Raw genomic sequence first — 21,652 nt, 5'->3', positions numbered from 1 at the left:
TATAAGAGCTGACAAGGTCATAGCCTGAGAGAATATGACTGCTGGCATTAGGTTAGGAAGATGTCACCAGGATTATACAAATCCTGTAAAGGAGGGTGATTCACTCTCACTGTGATTTCTAAGGTGCCATTTAAATGTTCCAGAGCATTCCAGTTCCAAATAAAGCTATTCACTGCTAGAACCACAAAGAAAAACAAGCCAATGTTTGTTTTTTACAAATAAGAAAAATTCTGGTTTGTGTCTCGGTTTCTGTCTTGCCACAGTCACAGAGATACTTTTAATGAAATTCTCAGTTTATAAATTTAAAACACCAATGCTGGTTGTTGAGCATTAACCATCACACCTGTACCTAACACATTCAGTCTACTCCTGATAAATAAGAACATTTAATTTTCAGACTAAGCAAGTACTGTCATTTATTTTGAACATTCTTAATTGATTTGCTCAACTCCAGATTTTCTGTGTCATTTTGATGGCTGACAGACAGCTCAAACTCCACAAGCTTTCCTTACTTGCCCTTCATTCTAAAATTTCTGATATTACCAGTTGTGGCAGTGAGAATAGCACAGAAATACTCATTTCACAAAAAATCCAACTGAAAGAATCCCAAAAGCAAATTTTAACACTCTCCTGACGAAGAAGGGTACGAAATTTTGATTCCAATATTTCACAAATTTCTAAAAATTTAGAGCTATAATTCTAGACCTGCCATTTTAATTTTATAGTAAGAGTCTAAGAGGCAAAGAAAGAACAAACACAAAACTCCCCAAAGAATTATTCTCATGCACAAGGGACTGAGGAACACTTAATTACCTGTCCAGCCAGGCGAGTAAGTTCTTGGCAGCACCAATCAGGTCAACTACAGAGGTAAGGAAATCATTTGGCAGCCGTCTGGAGGCCCTGCCATCGTAGTGGCCGCTCCTCCTCCTACCCGTGATGAAGTTCTGGAGGTTTTTGGCTGAGGCATTCAGCTTGTGAGACAAAGTCCTCAGGTTTTCAGTCTCCAAACCGTAATTCTGGGGGAAAGAAGATGGACAGAGTGTGAGGTCAGCTGCATGAACCGAACTGTGAGGAGAAACATCCTGGAGGGAGGATGTTTCTCCCCAACATTCTCCTCGGCTGGGAGGGTGGCTGTGGGTACCTGGGTTGAGATTAAACAGGAATATTTGGGTTAGGACACACAGATCTCTAAAAACAATCTTTACAACTTTAACAACACCCAGTCTGGGACACAGCCTCTGCTGCCAGCAGCACTCATGGTCCAACATAACTCACTGGGTTCAGCCACGTCCCTGGGGAAGGGAAAAGAGGATCCCACGTGCTGAATCTCAGGGTCTGTCCCATGTTGTGTCACCTTGCAACAGAGTTCATCATGTCCAGGGACAGTGCAGCTGCTGGTGCAGGGCATGGGAACAAACTGAGACAGGTCTTGTTTTCACAAAGCTCAAAAATCCATTTATTGCTCCCGGGGAGGAAGGACAGGATGAAGATGAAGGACTGTGCAAAGGCAGGGTTGTGGGGTTTTTACAGGGTTTAGGGTTTGGGTCAAGAGAGGAGTTATTAGCAGCACAAGAATGCTCAAATTCCTGCCTCCTTGGAACAGGAGCACTGCGCAGTCCCCTCTCAGGGAGGGAGCTGAGGGAGGCACTGTCCCCTCTCTGCTGAGCCCATGGGTGTCTGTCACCTCACTCTGCAGCAGCCCCACTGCTGGATCCCAGCTCCTGGAGCTCCTTCCCTGAGCAGAGCATTCCCCTGTGAACCAGGAGTAAAGTGGAACGTGGCCTTGCCCAGAGGAGCCCAGGAGCAGCCTCAGCTGAGCCCTGGACAGCAGCTGTGCACATCTGGAACAGGGAACATCCAGCCAGGGCAGGGCAAGGGCTGCTCCTGCTCCCAAAGCTGCTCAGGAACAGCTGCTCATGGCTCAGAAACACCAGCCACTTCCAGGCTTCCATATTTAAGAGTTCTGAGTGGATTTTTGTCCATGGTTCTGGTTCTGATGGCAGAAGAAGGTTTTGATGTAGGTTTCCAAACACAAGTTCCTTTTCCCTTTATCCACATTCCTTCATCTGTGTCCCAGTCCTTTTATCACCAGGCCTATTCCTCACTTAGATTCAGATAACAAGCACAAAGGTAGTTCAAATCCATTAAATAATTCAAATTCACACAGAAAGTCTCAAACACGGTGAATTGAACCCAGATTTTTTGCAGCCCCCACAGGATGTAGAACATGAAAGAATTTAATGAACATTTAAACAAAATCAACTCTCAGAACCTGAATTAATTGCCCACTTTTAATTTATGCTTATATTAGAGGATGATCATGAATATCACACACTAATATTTTTGCCTAAACTTCTTCCTCAAAGCAGAGAATAAAGAATTGAAAAGAATACCCTTCTTGACAGATGCCAACATGGATATTTGTACTAGAAATAACAATTTTCAACTGCAGAAAAGGGAAATAGGCTGACCAATAAGAAGATTATAAACTGGGGTTGTATGGAAAGCAAACAAAGCACAAACAAGCACTTGGTGAAGTGTTTGGACCTCTGACAGCTGGCACTGGGGACAGGCCTTCCCTGCCAGCCATTCTCCCTGTCAAAGTTCACTCTGAGAAATGATTCAAGGCTTTGCCTCCAGCTTGGAGGGAAATCTAGGAGAAATGAAACACTTTGCTACCTTAGCTGACTGCAGAGAATTAGATTGAAATACCAGGGAGAGAATTAATTTCATTGTTAGGCTGTATCGCAGCTAAAACTCCGTGGTAAGGGCCAGATCATCCAGTTCAAGACTAAATTGCTACAGATGAGAAAAAACTTTTTTTTTTTTTTTTTTTTTTTCCAAGAGCAAACAGTATAACCAAAGAAAACAATTCTCCTTTGGAAAAGTTTAAAGAGCAAGCTGTATGTGACAGTAGTGTGTCATCTGTTTCATATCACTTCTCATTACAGCACTGAAGGAATTCCCTCCCCTGCTCTATTTTCCTCTTGACTTGCACTCATGCCAGGCTGATGACTAAGTGGATGCACTGGGATGCCTTTTCCAGCTCCCAACCAGCTGGGCAGGGCCTGGCTTCCCCCAGAACAGGTTTCATTCTGCACACTCAGCAGCACACTGCAAGGATGATGAACTGGATCCTCCTGGTTGATTATTCCTGTGGAAACAAGCAGGAAAAAAACTCTCCCAATAATTTGTTAGTGCAAAACAGCTCTGGAAGCCTGTCACTTTGCTTTTAAGGGGAGTTAAGCAGCAAAGGACACAGTTTGGTCACTGTATCTATAAATACCAGAGGGTATTTTAGATCCCAGCAAGTGTAATCAGCCAGAGAGATCTGCAAAACACAGAACTGAGCAGGAAATGTGTGTGAGGAAATCCACCTAGTGAATAAGTGCTTTGATTTATCTTGGAGTTCATTGCTTACATGCCAATGACAACTTCAATTAGTGTCAATATAAAATTTAAAATACAGCAAAACACAGAAAAATGTATCCATAAAGGCAATCAGAAGATGAAAGGAAATTTTTCAGCACAGCAGAAGTGCTGATGCAAGTCAGTGGTTACCTGAGACTGAGTAGGGCACAATAAAGGGGAAAAGATAAAATTATTATGAAAATGACAGTAAAGCAATGCTTTTGTAGAAGACAGAGACATTGGGTTGTTCTAGATTTAAGCACGTCTAAACCCAAAATTTTAATTTTTAAACCCAACAACTCTAATCAACCATCAGATAAGAAAATGTGTTTGCAAATAAACCCTGAAAGTTATTAAAGTTATCCCCACATCCTGATGCTCTGCTGCCACCAAAGCCCACTGTGGCAGGATTTGTGGAGAGGACTGAAGGAAGCTGCCACGGGGATGGGGAAGGGAGGAGATTGCTCCAGAGGGGAAAAGAGCCAGGAAATGGGTGTCCCCCAAATTTAAACTGCACCAATTCTAATTCAGTGGCCATGCTTGAAAACAAAGAATTGTAGTTTGCGGGAATCATAAAAACCAGAAAAATTTAGTCTGCAACCTGAAAAGAAACTTAGATTAATGTAAAAATACAACACAGAGATATTAAAAAAATTAATAAACTTATATTTCTAACATATATATTTCTAACTTATAACTATAAGAATATACCTTAAGTGAAAAGCTGTACTAATGAAATAGTAAAGAGTTTACAATGTAAGAGTGTAGGTGTATAGAATAAACTAAAAGTTTAAAAGTTATAAGAGAAAGAAGTATATGTGAAAAACAACGCCTATTAGACAAAAGTATCCACAATACAACAAAAATAAGTAAAAGCAATAAGTTTAAAAAATAAAATAAACCTTTATAACAACTATATATTAAGTTTAAAAAAATTGTATTACCTTATAAAAAAAACCAACTTGTAACTACTCAAACTTTAACCAACTACTTACTCCTCTAAAACTTCACAACTTTTAAAACTAATATTTATCTAGACAAGAAATAATTCTTAATTCAACATCAGTTGAATTAGTCCCATCCCTTCATTTTTCACAGCCATAGTAGTTTATAGCGATGATGAAGCAGGTGAGGAGCCTCGTGGATGGCACTGCCAAAATCCAGACCTCTCTAATTCCTGCAGGCTCCTCATCCCCGTGGTGTCACTGAGGGAGCCCCAGAGCTGCCAGACTGAACCATGATCACAGCTGCCAGACCTCAGCTCTCCCAGCCACACACTCTGCCTCCCCTGAGTTAAATATCTGCTGCTCCTGTGAGCCACACCATGGAAATGGTGCTCCTGAGCCTGGAAAATTCTGTCTCCTGGCAGGAGATTCAGGTGATTCCTTTCTGGCACTGTAAATCCCAGATGTAATTTCTGGTTTTAAAAGTAAGACAGAAAAATAAAAGAGAAAACCTCTAAAGGGGGCAAGAGGGTGCCATTAGCATAGGCAGGATTATTTTTCATCCCAAATGCAGGGGAAAATAAACAAGAAAGGGCTGCTCCATTTGCAGGTTTTGTTTTGTGATGTTTCAGGTTGTTCCATCATCAATGAGTCAATCAGTGGAAATGAATATACAAGTTTAGAGAATGAATCCTGACTGCCAAAACGACCCCAGATGTTGCCTGTCTAGAACCACACAGCCACACAATTTGTCAAATTATCCTGAAATCTGGATCAAGGAACTGCTTAATGAGAAGAGAAAGCTCCCTAAAGTCACCAACACTCCATTTCAGAAAGAGGGATCTGGACAGGAACACTGCAGAAAGCGCCAAACTAACAGCACACCTTGAACACAGAAAGAGATGGCTGGCAAATCTGTTAAATATTTAAGTTATTTCATACAAAAGCACAGCTCAAGCAGTAAGAACTACTGTATCTGCACTGACAGCATCACTACCATGCAAAAGAGCTGCACAGATGATCTGATTTGTTCAGAGACTGATCCCCTGTCCCAGGCTGGAGCTCAGCAGCTCCTGGTGCCCCATTCCGTGACAGCAGCTGCAGAGGAGGATTGCAGGAGGCACAAACGAGGCTGAGATCAGGGCCAGACAAGCTCATCAGGGAGGAGCATCAGCAGCACAACTCCAGGCTGGAGCTGTGCTTGCAGTGCCGCTCCTCACTGGGGCGTGCAGCTGCTTTGGGGAGGATAACTCTGCTGGCAGCCTGCAGAGCACAGCTCTGAAATTCAGCTGTTTCCCCCGGAATTCTCCATTTCCAGCCTCCCTGTCCTGGTTCCCCTCTCCTGCTGTGCTGGTGGCTGGGGTTATTGCAGGTGCTGAGGGAGCAGATCCCCACAGGGCTTTCACACCTGGTGGGGTTTTCTGAAGAGCAGAAAACGGGTGGCTGTTGTCAGAAACTGTACAATTCAGGTGACAGGAGAAAATGCCTTTTTTTTTTTTTCTGAGCAAACTGAACCAGACTCTTGTTTTTCAGAGAAGATACAATGAAAAAGAGAAGTTGTTGAATGTTCCCTACAGTCAAAACTGGAATTTTGGAAACTGAAATCTGCCTCCAAAAAGATAATCTTAAAAAAAGAATCTTGCAACTGAAATCGGCCTCCTCCTCTTTTTAATGTCATAAACCCAAAATACAGAAATAGCCAAACACACATTCACCAAAGAACCTTCCTGCCCTGTGCCACAATTCCAGCTAAAAGCTCTGCCTGTTTTGTACATTTTGGTTTGAAGTTCCATTTTTAAATAATTGAGCAAATTCTGTATCCATCTGACAATATAAGATCTGAGCTTTTTACATATCCAAAGAAATGGAATGAAAAAAAATCTCCAGTTGTGGCTTCAGGTGTTCTCATACCTTACTGCAGGTAAGCAATAACATAAAAAGGAGGATTTTATGCTAATACAGCAATCTGGAAGAATTTTAGCTACAAGGATAAAATAGATCAAATTATTGTAGCCAACATCAAGATAAATAATGAATATAATGGGGAAAAAAATCCAAGTGCTAATCAGTTTTTTATAAACACCAGCACCCGAAGAGCAAAAGTCAAGCACAAAATACCTACAGCATATGAAGAGTTTATTTCTTCTGTGGAAACCCTCCTCCAGCATTTTTTCTTACAGGTAGAGCTATAATGAAATTGTTTTGCTATAATGTGACATACAGAGATAGAAATAATGTATGCACATTGCAATTTAATAGACACAGGATGTAATTTTAACTAAACAGTTTATATTGCATAAGTAATGACTTTAACTTACCTTAAAAACAGATTTCTTTCTAATTATAGTAATTTTTCTTCATGTTGTCATTTGTGTGAGTAGTCAGTGTAATATATATAAATATATATATGTGTATAAATATACAAACACATGGGTGCATGCACAGCTTTTTCTGTAGGTGATACTTTGAGACTGTTACAATTTTCACTGAATATAAAAGAGAAGTAAAAGGGCAGAACAAGAGATCTGACTGAGGAGGTGAAAGGAAGCAGCACTGACTGAAATTCAAGCACTTTACATGGAATTTGTCACATTCAAGGCATTCAAAACACCACAGCCTAAGCATTGAGCTGCAGCCCCATTTCTACATTTCATGCAAAATCTTTAAGAATGCTCTAAATTATTGGGAATTTAAAAGCTCCATCTCCAGGGAGTTCTTCCCCAGTCCAGCCATTCTCAGACCAGCCATAAATTGATTTATTGTGGGTGTGGAGCAGCTCACAGCTCCGTGGGGATGCTCCGCTCCCTCCCTGGTCCCCACAGAGCCACCCCTGTCCCACCTGGGCTCAGCCACAGCTCTGGGAGCGCTGGGAAACCCCCAGAGGAGCTCTGGGATTGTCCCCTGGGAACACCCAAAGTGCCAGGTGGGATCTGCAGCCCCTGCTGCAGCAGGGCTCTGGCTGCTGCTCCATGAGAATCAGAGTTTTGGGGATAGCATGGAGCCAGTCAGCTCTTGACAAAGCCACGCAAACACAGCATGTGTGATCACAAAAGCAAAAGTCACAGTTAATCATGCACTCTGATTTCAGCACAAACACTTCTGGCACATACATAGAATGAAAACTGTCAAAACACATTTTTTTTCTTTTGAATTTCCTTTCTGGAGGGATGTTTTTAAAGGTTAAGGGGCTTTGAAACAGTGGAAACCTGATTCTGAAAAACTTGTCTCTGTAAGCACTTCTTTGATTTCAGTAAAGTTTTGTGGTGAAGTTTTTATGAAACAACTTCACACTGAAGATATTGAAATAGCATAAAGTCCAAGTGCATTTCCAGCAGGTGTGCCTGGATTTCCTCTTAAAGAATTTACAGGCTGCTCATCCTTTGTCTGAATAGCAATTTGAAAAAGGCCAAATAAATTTTAAATGAGGGATCCTATGAACCAGTGTACAACTTCAGGTCAAGAGACTGGAACCTAAAACTTAAAATTTCCTGAATGGTAAAATAGGGATAATTTTTATAATCTGATGCAAGTCATGACACCACTTGAAAAAAGTTAAAATAAATCAAAGAAAGTAAAAGTTTTGTTAAGGAGAATGCATCAGATTTAGTTCATTCAGTCTATAGATACACTGATATATTCAATAATTTATGTATTTTATATGTATATATAAAATCCTAGTGCTGTTGTTTTGAAAACTATAAATGTATTAGGAAAATAATTTCCATTCATGGCTGGGGAATGCAGCTCCAGTAAAATATGGCCCAAATTTGGTTCAGCTTTTTCTTTAAAAGCTTTTCTCCTTCTAAATCAGTAAATTAGCATAATAACATACCATAAATATATAATAAACCCCATCCTTCTGCCTCTCTTTAACAACATTTGCCCATCATTCCAGTTAACTGCAGTATCACAGCACAGTTTATGTGCACAGAACGTGACATTTCATCAAAATAAAAGTATGGAGTTCATTAATAACTATGCTGATGCTATGCAAATATGCAACATCATAATACAAATTAGGGTCTATTATTTGAAACACCTCGATGCTTTTTTATGTGCAGCTTTCCTCCCCCTTGTTCTCCCTTCCATTATAATTATCCCACCTTGCTGGAGCAAATTGTGTCACAATTCTTTGTCTCCTGAGTCTGTAATTTGGAACGTGTCACGGAGCTCCTCAGCACTCCACACACCTTCCTATTATCTTGTAAATAGATACATTAAGCAGATCTAGAAATCAGATTAAATATTTTAACCTATTTTAAAAATTAAGATCTGCATTATATTTTTTTGTCTACAGAAGAAGGTTTAGCATTTACACTGAAATTGAGATATCAAGATACCTAGGCATACAGATATCTAGATATAGATATGTCATCAAGCATAATTAAGGTGTCCTGGATTTTTTTTTATTTTTAACAAACATGATTTTTATTTCAGATAAGAATTAGAACTTTATAGTCTTTCCTTAATAAGCAGACTCAAAAAGATTGTAAGGCCAGCCATTGAAACAGATAGTTTTTCAGAATAAGGTTTTAAAATAAATTGTTAACTTTATGTTTAAGACTTCAGATGTATATGTATAAGACTTATATTTAAACTTTATGTTTAAGAGTCAGGTGATTGGGCTCCTGGTGACAGCAAAGCAGCAGATGAGGTCAGAGATGGAGATGCAGATTTATTGTTCAAGGATCTCAGGTTATGTAAGGCTCACCCCACTCTAGGCCAGCCTAAAGCTGCACAATGCACCAGTTCCTGCCCTGGACTGATTGAGATGAGCAGGAATTAACAGGATCCCTGATCTCCTGCCTCAACATTTTATAAGGAGCTTTTACCTGGCAGCTCTTCCACAGATCTCTGAGCAAACTGCACAAAGCCTCCTTGCTCTGCTTAATCCTAATGAAGCACCGTGATTTCAATTGTGGAATAAACAAATACTCCCCTAATTGGGTGAGCTTGAATAAACTGGAACATGTCCCTGGTTTGGGTGTGGAGGGCTGCACAGGGATCTATGGGGAGAGAGAGGAGCCAAGTGCCTAAACCACAAAAAACTGTGAGGAAAGCAAACTCATTACTCACAGAATAGATTTCAAAAATGTCCCACAGAATTAAATCAATCTGATCCACTGAGCAGCCTGACAGAGATCTGTGGGCATATTCCGAAAATGCATCTTAGAGTTCTCTCTCTCTGTCCCACATGAGATCCAGCACATTGTGACACATCACCAAAGTCATTTTTGGATGAGGTCTGTAAAAATATGAGATCTGCTCTTCAGTTATGCAGACTCCTGACTGCCATAATGGTATGAAGTATAAAGAAAGTGCATTTAATTTTAAAGTTCCTGCCACTCTTGAGTCTGCTGACCATGCTCAAGGAATGCCTTAATTACAATTTTCCCATGTATATTTTGGCGGTTTTCCTTTTTTCCCCTCCTCCTTGAAGAAATATTAATTAACGTCTGAAACCTCCTTATATTTTTCATAGTTTTAGATTACTCATTCAGCAAGTCCCTCAATTTTACTCTATTTGTAAATAATCTAAACATCAACCCAGCTATTTGGCTATTTAATGCCCATTCTCACCAAAGCTTTAAGAGAGGAAAATTTTAAGAGAGGAGAGCTCATATCTCATTTCAGTTGTATAATAAATGATTATTTACATATCTGAAGCACCAATTTGTTATTTCTGCAGAGGTGATGAACCATCAGATTCAGAAACAGGAGAATTGATCCAAACCTGTGATTTGATTTCTCTGGGAGAAGGCTTTTCCTGTACACCTCAACAGCATCCCTTGGAGCTGCTCTCCCACTCTAATTCACATTTTCTGCTCAGCTCTGACTTCACCAGGAGTTTAGATCTAAAATCCCTGGAAGCAAATCTGCATTAAAAAAAAATTTCTTTGTTTCTAAATGCATTTAATGCTTTCTAATATTTTTCTTTGAGCAAAACCTTAATATCCCAGCAGCATGAAATAACAAAACATTCTCATGACCAGAATAACCTTATGATGACCAGAACAATCTTCTCATGACAACAACCTTCTCATGACCACAACAACCTTCTCATGGCCCTGCTGACAAAGTGGTGGGTGCATTGCAGCATCCTCTCAGCCTTTGGCAGTGCCAAGCTGACACCTGGGCACATTGAACATCTCCAATGTCAACTCCCAGGAAAACACCAGTGGGGAAATGAAGCTGTGGCAGCATTTCCTTTCTGATGGGCACAAAAGGGAGGCCCAGGAGGATGGAGGGGGTTTGGGTGTTTTGTGGCTTCTTTCCACATCCCCAGGATTCTTGTTCCCAATGTTTTATTTCAGTGTTAAGGATGGGCTGATCTGCATATGGCTTCCACGAGAAAACACATGCAAGCCAGACAGCCAGGGTGGCTTGACCTCTTCCATATGTGTAGGAAAACAAGCTCTGAGCAATCTGCTGGCTGGGGATGCTGTGAGAAACAACAGCAAAGGATGGCAGGAGATATTTCCTCCAAAACCATACTGGATCATCTGCTAACTTCTCAAGATGATCAGCAATTCCTGCCTGCATGAGTCATTAGCAGCCTGCTGCTGTTCCCTGCTGTGCACTGGGCACTGTTGATATGTTCTGTCTCAGAAATACCTAAATCACACCAAATTCCTCTTTGCATTCCCAGTTACCAATCCAGGGAACTCCAGTGGCAAGGATAAAGTATCTCAAGTGTTTGCTGTACAGATCAGTGTTCTTTTTTCACCTTTCTCTGCAATATCTAAGGGAGCTGTACATGTATAATGCACTGTTTAATAACCACAAACCTTCATTATTCATTACTAAAAACTTGTGGTCAATTAAACTTTGCTATTTATTTCATAACAGCTTTGTGCAGAACCAACTATCCAACCCTAGAAAGCCTCATTTCCTCATTTTTTTAAAGTATCTCTTAAAATTAATTATAAGGCAGAAATGTAAGATTGCAGAGAAGAAGAGATTCAGTAAATAACACAAAATTAGAATTTGAATCAATGGTGAATTATTCAAAGTTCAGGGGATAAATTATAAGCTGGTTTTGGAAATCTTACATCCACACTGACCATTTCACTTGGGTCAGACATTTAGCTTAGATCCCTGCAGAAGTGGTAGATCCACATAAAAACCACACAAAATCTGGAGAAATGTTCCATATGTTCATAACAATTCAGAGCAGCATATAGAAATTAAATTAGTAACAAGATTCATTTGAATGGGCATTAATGAGAGTATGAAAAAAGTTCATTTATCTATTTGGATTGTGAATTTGCTGAAGGCTGCTCAAGCAACTCAGTCAACAACAGTGACATGAATATGCATGTGCATGCTCAGATATTTGCATGCAGATGAATTTATCCCTGACAATAACTGATCACAGATAATTACTCAGGAATTCAGGCAGCTCATAGACACTGATAATGTAACACAGTGGCATGAAAAATATCTTACCAGGAATTTATGAAAGAAAACGCTCCTTGCAAATTAGAAAAGCAATTATTTGGTAGAGAAAAATGACCTTTTTTTGAACTTTCACTGAGCTACTCCCTCTATTTCCTTGGCACAGAGATGCTACAGGGTATAGTGCTTGCTGCCATGCATTGCAGGGGACAGATTTCCAATCAGATAGATTTGAAAAGGGAAAAAGGGAACTGGTGCTTTCTGCAAGGGAAAGTTTTTGCAAATGAAACACACAATGAATAAAGGCAACATAGTCCTTTCCAGTGGAAAGTGAAAGTCTTAGAAAAAAAATATTAAAAGCTAATTTCAAATGTTCATAATATTGTTTGTACCTAAATATCTGAAATACCATTTAAGAAACTGTGCAATTATTTTTCATTAAAAGACTAAGAATTACCAGAGTATTTCACGTGGATTGTTAGAAAGAACAATTTCTTTGATGGTTAAGACTTTCAGCACCTGAATAAACCAAGGAAATATCACTGAGTTCTCGGGTTATCTAAAAGAAATTTAAATTTTGTTAGTGTAAAAACACCTTTTCCATTTAAAGGGGGGAAGCTTATCTCTTCCTGCACTAGTGTGTATTATTCTTCCTTTTTGTTCTAAAAATAGACTCCTCTATCCTCTATAATCTAATATTCCCCTCCTATTTAACATAATTACCTAGGACTGAATCAATATTCCATTAGCTGGGTGCAGTCAATGGGCTGTCCCTCAGTGCCTGCAGCACTCCAAGGGTTCAGGCACAGATCTTCATCCACGCTGCTTTCGGATCCTCTGGAAGGACTAAAAAACATTCTGGGGAGCAGTGGTGATGCCTCAGGTTTAGCTTTTATATTTTTCAGATTCTGTGCTCCTTTAGTGTGCAGTTCTGCTCTTCATATCAGGGCATGGTGAGCTCCGTGCACAGAGCAGGGAGACAAAACAATTCCTGCTCCAGCTGGGCACCAAGGACAAATGATCCAAATCTCAGCCCAGGAGCACAAACACCATGGGCTGGAGAGAGAAAAACAAACAGGGTGGGACTGCCTGGGCTAAAGCTGGAATGGGACAATGAACTGCAAGGGGCAAATGGAGCAGAACTTATAAAAGTGCCAGACCTCATGATAGGTCGTGCATTTTGGGGCCATTTTGGTTCATCTTGGGTGCAGCCCTGGCTGGGCTCTTGTGCTGCCCAAGGTGGATCCATTGAGACCTTCTAATAATCCCTATTTTATTCTTTAACTCCATCCAGCCTCTGTTCTAGGGCAGCCTTCACAAGGCAGCAGCTCCACTGAAAAGGATTCATTTCCATGGTCTGCATCCTCTTCCTTCCCACATCTTTCTCCACATGGCTCCCAGGACACCTGCACAGCCCTGGGGCCAGGAGCAGCCCCACTGAGTGCCCCTGGCCCAGGGCTGGTGCCTCTCCCCGAAGATGAGGAGAATTTTCTCCCAGAATGTCACTCTGGGACCTCCTCAGCACTGGCAGGAATCCTCATGGACTCAGTTCCATTGAGCTGGGCTGGGATTAAACAAAACTCCCAAAACTGAGAGGTGCTGTGGGGATGGACTGGGCAGCACAGCCTCAGGAAACCTCACCTGCCTTGAGAATGACTCCCATGGGGTTGGTTCTCCCACCCAAATAAATATGGCAATTCACACAGCTTTGGTAAAGACCTTTCATAAAGCTGCCAAGTCAAGATTAGCAACCTCAGCTGGCTAATGGATTTAAATTATGTATTTAAATGTTTCATACAGGAGTGTACAATTAAGTGTTGCTATGATGCAATAGACCCAAACCCTCTCCTGGTTTCTGACAGAGAGCACAAAGCCCTCGGTGCTCCAAGCCATGATTTTAGAAAACCAATATTTTCCTTTCATATGCCCCACTTGAACTCTTATTTTTGTGTTTGCAATGAAAGATCAGAGTGAAAAGCTTACCACCCCAGAATTTAGAATTTAAAATTACTCAGCTCAATTCCTCCATGAAAGATTGGTGTTATAGTGGCATTTTTGTGAAACCAAAGCGAACTTTGCAACATCTGGATTTTTATGCTTTACTCAGAAAATTTTTTTGTAAGATTTGCATGTATTTGATTAAAAGAAATGTAGAAATCCAGCAACACATTTTATCATGAGTAAGAGATGACACAGGATGAAAATATTACAAGATTCCTTCTTTCTAATTCCTTTAGTGCAGAAAGAAAATGATGGAGAAGAAAATGTGAATGGTCTGCTGCACAATTTGTTCATGTGTCACTGCAAGGCTGTTCCATACACTTCACATTGAGATTCTAGAAGAGCAATAATTCATATTAATTAATTGGATATGTCAATTCTAATTGCTCCACAAAGGCTGGGTGGGCAGACTTAGGAGACCACAAGGGATCTCCATGTTGCTGCAGAAAAATCAAGTATCCAAATCTTGGCTATTCTGAGGTTGGGGACTCAGGAGAGCTTACACAGAGCAATTTAGGTTAGAATTAAGGTTAAAACATTAAAGTTGGCATTCCTGCTTTCTGCTCTCCACAGGTACTGGCAGAGTGGATTATTGTGCAGGAAAGGATGCCTGTGAAACCCTGAGAAATCAAAGCACAAAAGCAATAGACAGTCCCTTAACAGTGCACCATGCCATGCTGGGGCAGCTGGTGTCAACAGAAACACCATGAACTGGAACAGGGTGTTGCTATAAAGGTTTTTCTTTTATCCCTGTGCAGAGAAAATTTCCATTTCTTTATCCCCAGCAGTGACTGGGATCAATCAGCCTTGGAGAAACCAGATACCCAGAAGGGCTGAAATTACAAAACAATCCCTGACTTCCAGCTCCAAACCTCGAGAGAAATCAAAATTATGTCAGAAATGAGTGTTCCACTAATATCTCCTAAACCAGGGATAGAAGAACATATGGAAATTACAATATAATGCTATTATATTATCCCAACACCAGTTGAAGTGAATTTCAGCCCTCATGCCCTGCCCTACAGAGTTGCACACACGTGGTTTTTAACCCCAGCTCATTACCTACCTATTCATTTGCATGAATTCCTGCTCCTGCATTGGCCTAATAAGTAGCAATACAATTTAATTGCAATTATTTTGGGGGGCTGCTCTCTGCCAGTGAGTGACAGGAGCTCACAGCATGAAAAGGAATGAAAGGTTCAGGATCAGAATACCACTGAGCTTACCCAGACACAGAACCAACATGAAATCCAGTAATGGATTATTATAAATGGATTCTTTTATAAATTTCTAAATAGAAATAAGTACATTTCTTTCTCAAGCATTCACCAGCCAAGTCTGCCATGGATTGGGATCCTCATTCTCACTGCTACTTAAACAGATGCATTTTCAGAGGAAAATTACAAGCTTTGGAACAGGTTTAACACTTGGAATGGAACATGTTTCTCGCTATTTGGTGAAAAAGAATTATTGTGTGACAAGAGGAAACCTCTCAACTATGTCAAAAGACAGGAAAAACAGAAGTTTCTTTCCTCTCATTTGCCTGCTAACACTGTCTTGCTCCAGAGGCAAATGACATGCATAAATTCAAGGAATTAGCAGCAATCAACAGAGCAAATTTGTATTTTTCCTGGTTTTTAACCTAAACAAAACCATAAGTGGGAAGAATACAGAAGTAGCCTGAAGTAATTTATCAGAAGCTTGATAGCCCTTTATCATTGTTTGTGGGCAGGAATTAGATGTGGTCTCCTGGATTTCAGCTGCCCTGCATTCCCCTTTGGACTGTGCGCAGGAGCTGAAATTTGAATAAAATGCAGCCAACTTCCTTTCTCCTATTTCCACTTTATGCACCTCATATTATGGCAAAGGATGAAATTCTCCCTGGAACACCTGAACAGGATCATTTTCAGTTTGGCCACAGGATAAACACACACCCTATAACCAGAGGGATCTGGGCCTTCAGCAGAGGTTGTGTGGCCATGGCTGCTCTGCAGGAGTGACAAATTCAGAGAGGATAAGCTTCTCTAGAGAGTCCAAGTCTAAGTAGTTAATGTATTTAACACAAAAACACAAATCCAAAAGTCAATTTCATCCTAAATTCCTTTTGTAACCATCTTGTGCTTGGATATACTTCTGAAAATTTTGCTTTCTGCACTTTTGTACCAGTACTGCTGGTGCTGCTGCAGTACCCAAAATATTCCTGCTGTGTGTTACTGTGGGACAGCTGGGGTGGAATCAGTGGTTCTTGAAGAGAACCCTGAGAAGACACCAAGAAAAAATTCTCCTTTACCTTGTTCTTTGCTTAGATCAGCTCCCAGAGCTGGCTTTAGCCTGGTGATTTTAGGAAGGATTTAATTTTGGTGGTTACTCAACACATAATTTGTAATTACATCCAGACTTCTCCAGCACACCTTAGAAAAACCATGAAATTTTTAAGTAAGACAGAAAAGTCAAGTACACACCTGTAAAATTCCAGGACTTTAAGCTACTCTGAATTATTTGTACAAACTTAATTATTCTTTTTCAATGCCCTCATCCTAAGAGAAACCTGAAAATGCCAAAATTGTCAACAGGCTTTTAAAAGGGAAAAAATACCCACCAAAAAACAAACCCATACCCAATCCTTAAAATCAATTATATTTCCAAGTTCCATGATTTGAAAGGCCAAGAAAGAATGAAGCTGCTAATTAGACTAATCAAAAGATGATACACATGTTCTAATATGTGCAATAATTAACCCACTCAATTCAACAGTATTAATTCAATGTTTTGGCACAGCACAGTAAATAGCACTGGACTGCCAAAAGCTGAACTTCTTTTCCAGTTGAAATTAATAAAACTCTCTGGATGCATACATGTTTGTGGAGACAAAAATAATGTGTGTGCCAGGTTCCTCGTTCCACTGAGGAGATGGAATCTCTTCATCTCTCACCAAGAGGGATGGCATTCCACTCCAAAAAAATGAGATTTATTTCCACCTACTCAAGCATCAATATATATATAAAATGAAGATTTTAGTCTAGAATAATTACCTTTGAATAACCCCTGAAATATGGGTGGAAAAGAAGTATTTGATGCATAGAATGACTTGCTAAAAGTGAAACTTGTTCACAAATCAGGTGAAGTAAGAAAAAATACTTCCTAATATACTTGCAAAATTGACAAATCAAAAAGTCAAGTATTTGCAGAATGAAAAATTAAAATGATCTCAAGAGATCATTGTAGGTGTGGCCATTAAAATGGTATTAATTTAGGGAAAACTTGAATAATTTCAATTCAGAAGAACAATAATTTAATAGATACAGAGGCAGCCATGAAAGACTTCACCTTCACCATGAGTGCTTCAAACTAAATCACTGCAAAAAATTCCTTGCTGTTGTAATTTTCTCAGGGAGATGCTTAATAAAGAAATATGTTAGAAAAATTATAGGGGGGAAAATTTTTTTGGTAGCTGTGTCCCATATATTATTTTTAAAAACCCATTTAAATATAAAAATAAATGAAATTCCTGCAGTTATTGTAAGCATGTTGACCATGGTGACTTTATTGTGCCTTCTGGTGGAAACCCCACCCTGCCTGGATTGTGGCCTTGCAGAAACTGCAGACAAAGTTTCTAATCTTTATTTCTCCTTGAAATTTCTCTCCTGCACAAGGCCTTATTTCACAAGTTGAATGCCTGTGAATTAACAGTACTTTTAATTACTTGAGATACAATCTCTATTGGAGCATTCTTTTCATTTCCCATTCATTTTTCATCCTTTCATTATCTTTCTTCCCTATTTATATTTTAATTCGTGCAGGCTTTAACAATATACTGACTCCAATACTGTCCTAATTAAATTAAATTTATTTTCAGATTTGAACAGCAAACCATGTTGACCTCAAAATTATTCCTTTTTCTTGTTTCCAGTATACTTTACTCTCTATCAAAAAGTTCTTTCCCCCAGACCCTGCTACTTCTGCAGATTCAGCCTCTCTGCAATAAGTCCTCCAATAGATATCCCAATTAATATTTCAACTTCAATAAAGGCTACAATCCAAATCCAAGTGGCCCACAATTTTTTGTCCCTAAATGTTATTTAGGTCACTTCAAATAAATAATTGCAGAGCAGTTTCTGACCACCCTAGCAAGAAAGGACTTTGATGTTCCAGATTGGACTTTTTCCCCACAGCCATCATTCCCAATTTTCTTCATAATTAAAGCTCAACTCAGAAATGTCTTTCCAGAATGGTCAAAGAACTGAAGCTGAAAGTAAAGCTCACCTGTGACTTTGCATTTCATAGCACATGAATTCACCCCTCAGCAAGCCCCAGACAGTGCCTGGACTTTCTTTCCTACTGAGAAAGTTCCTCTCACCTTTTGCACTCTGATTTTACCCTTTCATAAAGGAGATTATTTTAACATTTGAAATTATTTAACTTGCAGGTAAAATACATACACTTCTATATCACCAAATTGCACGGGAATATTGAATACTCTTATTATTCCCTTTTCACATTTCTGACTTTTTTTTCTTTCCCACTGCAAGTCATGTTTCAGTGTGGAATCTTTTCCAGCCAGGATTCTCATATAAATTTCCTATCTGAACTCAGCTTGCTTTCAAAAGAAAAGTGGATGTAAAAATCATGTCAAGGGCTGATGCACAACATAACAAACCCTCCCTGCCTTTAATAATTTGCATTTGGAACCTGGCTAATAGGTGGTGTGGCAATAGAAATAAAAACCAGGAGTTTCCTCCTTTAGTTTTAGTTTCTTTTTGCACTTAGAACCTTCTTTACAGGTCAGCATTTGGTTCTGGGGGGGTTCTGCAGTGCTTGCGTCCCTGGAACTGCAGCTGAGGCACCATTCTTGGTGTAACCCCAACAAAACCCCATTGCCATCCCACAAAAGCCGTGGCCCTAACACCCTCAGGAAAAGCACATTTCAGTGTGCCCCAAGGGCTGGAGCTCCCCCAGTCCCATTTCCCAGGGTTTCCTGGAGCAGCTGAGCTGTTGTGCAGTAACCCCTGCCCAGAGTGAATTCCTGACCACCCTGAGCTTTCCTGGGGGGGTTTCTCCTGTTCTCACAGCCCACCCTGCAGGGATGGACTGCAGATCCTGCTGAGGCTGCCTGGCAGAAATGGGTCATGAACTTGGGCACTGCCCACTGCCAACCAGAAATCCATCCAGAAATCCATGCAGGGGAAAAAAAAAAATCAATGTTCATTGACACAGCCCAGGCAGGGCAAAAGCAGGGCAGGGATGGGGCAGGGACAAGAGCAGAGACCCAGATCCACTGGGAGCACACCAGGATGGACAGAAGGAGGGACAGAGGGACAGAGCAAAGTGCTGATGGTGCCTCCCCTCCTCAGGTGGTATTTTAAGACCAGATTGTTCGAATTGGTGCTTTCCCGCTCTTTTTTTCCATTAAAAATGTTGAAAATAAAATTCAAGTATTTATATTTATGAATGTACAAACAGAGCTTGTGCTCTGCATCCTGTCTATATTTCCAGCACACATTAATGAGGGCATTCAAGTACTGATTCCTGGCTGCCTGGGGCTCTGTTTTACCTACCCATAAACTGTCTTAAATTTGTAATGCAATTCAGTGAATCAGGGGCAAAATTACATGTTCCATAAGACATTCTGATTTCAATAATTTCCTATATGTTAACTCCTGTTTGGTGGCATAAACAAAATAGAGATACTCTTTAGCCCCTTTAAAAATTACTTTTCAAATAAGATATTTCCTCAGGTTTTTGGACTAGCTGTTCTAAAAATCCATATCAGTGAGCAATTCTGAGTCACAATTTTTTCTGGTTGCTTGGCCAGCAGTCAGATATTAGTGCAACAATCTATTAATTTTTCAAGAGTTAGCGCAGAACAAGAAAACAATAGTGATATTTTAGAAATGCATTTCAGCTCATAAAGGGCAGCATCAGCTCTTCTCTCATTCAATTATTGCCATTATTTAAAATAATTAAAATTAGATTCTTAATAATGCTTTTTGATTACATGGATCCAAATCCTAATAAATGAGTACAGATTTAAAATAGATTTTCTACTGAGTCTGGTAAAACTTTTCTGTGATCCTACAAGAATTGAAGGAGATGATGTGCAGAGAGGCAAGGAGAAATGTCAGAGGCAGGAGAACACCCCCAGGAGCAAAGCTGCAGGCAGCAGAAAAGCACATGGAACAGGCAGGGAGAGAAACATTTAGAAGCAGGAAAAAAAAAAAAAAGAAAAAGGCATTTTAGAGCCAGAGTGAGAAAGGAAGAGAAAGGGCAGAAAGGCAGGAGGCAAAATAAATGATACCAGGAGCTGGAAAATCCCCATCCTGCCTCAAAAGGAAAAGTAAGGTCAGGAGGCAGCACAGCGAGAGATGCACCATTGACCAGCAGCAAGAGGAACATTTTCTGTGCTCAAAAAAGGAAAAAAAATCACAATAAAAGAGTCAGCAGGCCCCTCCTCGGGGACACACTGGGCTGAAGGGAGAGGTTTTCCCAGAGGGGGCTGCAGTGTCAGGGCACAGAGGGCTCTGCTGGGGTGACACAGGGGCTGTGCTGGCTCCTGGCTGTGGGACATCGTGTCCAGGGAAAAGCTCCCCACTTTGGGGTCAGGGGTTCCCAAAAGGCCCTGGCTGCTGGGGTCTGCAGCACACACCTGCCCCTGCAGCAACTCCCTGCCCCTGCAGCATCTCCCTGCCCCTGCAGCACCCACCTGCCCCTGCAGCATCTCCCTGCCCCTGCAGCATCTCCCTGCCCCTGCAGCATCTCCCTGCCCCTGCAGCATCTCCCTGCAGCACACACCTGCCCCTGCAGCAACTCCCTGCCCCTGCAGCACACACCTGCCCCTAAAGCATCTCCCTGCCCCTGCAGCACCCACCTGCCCCTGCAGCACCCACTTGCAGCACACACCTGCCCCTGCAGCACACACCTGCCCCTGCAGCACACACCTGCCCCTGCAGCACACACCTGCCCCTGCAGCACACACCTGCAGCACACACCTGCCCCTGCAGCATCTCCCTGCTCTGACACCTGCTCTGTTTCACTTGGAGGGGCAGATCTCAAGGCATACCAAGGGTATTTTGTCATTCAAGGTACAGGAAAGAAGATGAATTAAAGGTACTTAAATATTTTTTTCCCCCGATCAAGTGCATTTTTGCCTCACTTTTTTCCTATCTTACTTCTAAGTGCCAGTTTCCCTCTTGGAATCAATTTCTCTTTATCAAATTCCCACAGGATAACCCAGATATTCAAAAGAAGAACTGCTGATAAAAAAGTAAAATCCTATGATTGTCACATGTCATTTACCTATGTAATTTTGTTATTTTGTGTTTTAATATTTTCACCTGTCCACCTACATGAACAGAAGTTATTTTGTTTTTAGAATTGAGTTAATATATCACATTTTATTAGCTGGTAGGAATAAAAGAAGAAAAAAGAACTTTTTGATATCAAATACTTTGCTAAGAGGTTAACCAAATTAATAACCTAGTAATTAATAATATGAACAAATAATGTCTTTCCAAGAGCTTGCAGGTTGCTGAAAAAACCCAAAACCAACTTTTAGCTGACACACGTGTCTGTAGTTTAGATAAAGTCAATTTTACCACTCCAATCTCATCTTAAAGCTCATTTTAAACAATCTTCCAGTCTAATTAGCATTCCCTTCTGGCTGTGTGGTACCATCCCTCTGAACGCTGGCATGGTTAAACCACTCAGGTCTACTTGGTTCAGTGCAGTGTGGCAAATGTCAGTGAAATACGAGGGCATATGGCACATAATTACAGAACCATATGGATGCCAGGAGTGATAGTCAGCAGCATTTGAATGCAGGACCAAGAAAGTCAGAGGAAAAGCAATCAAAGACCATCAGACATAATCATTAAATGGATAAATATAGTTTCTATGCAGCT

The 21,652-nt window shown here is 40.6% G+C and overlaps 1 protein-coding gene across 2 annotated transcripts in view; it reads right to left on the bottom strand.

Moving 5' to 3' along the window:
* Positions 1-21,652, bottom strand: part of LOC134425830 (connector enhancer of kinase suppressor of ras 2-like) — a 173,415-nt gene that overhangs the window by 88,252 nt on the left and 63,511 nt on the right. For both annotated transcript variants that reach the window (XM_063170815.1, XM_063170817.1), the window contains exon 3: positions 814-1,016. In XM_063170815.1, the coding sequence (XP_063026885.1) occupies positions 814-1,016 (203 nt within the window). The remainder of the gene's footprint in view (positions 1-813; positions 1,017-21,652) is intronic.

The sequence above is a fragment of the Melospiza melodia genome, chromosome 16 (genome assembly GCF_035770615.1).
Source record: "Melospiza melodia melodia isolate bMelMel2 chromosome 16, bMelMel2.pri, whole genome shotgun sequence".
Lineage (NCBI taxonomy): Eukaryota > Metazoa > Chordata > Aves > Passeriformes > Passerellidae > Melospiza > Melospiza melodia.
This window is presented reverse-complemented; position numbering and strand designations above follow the sequence as displayed.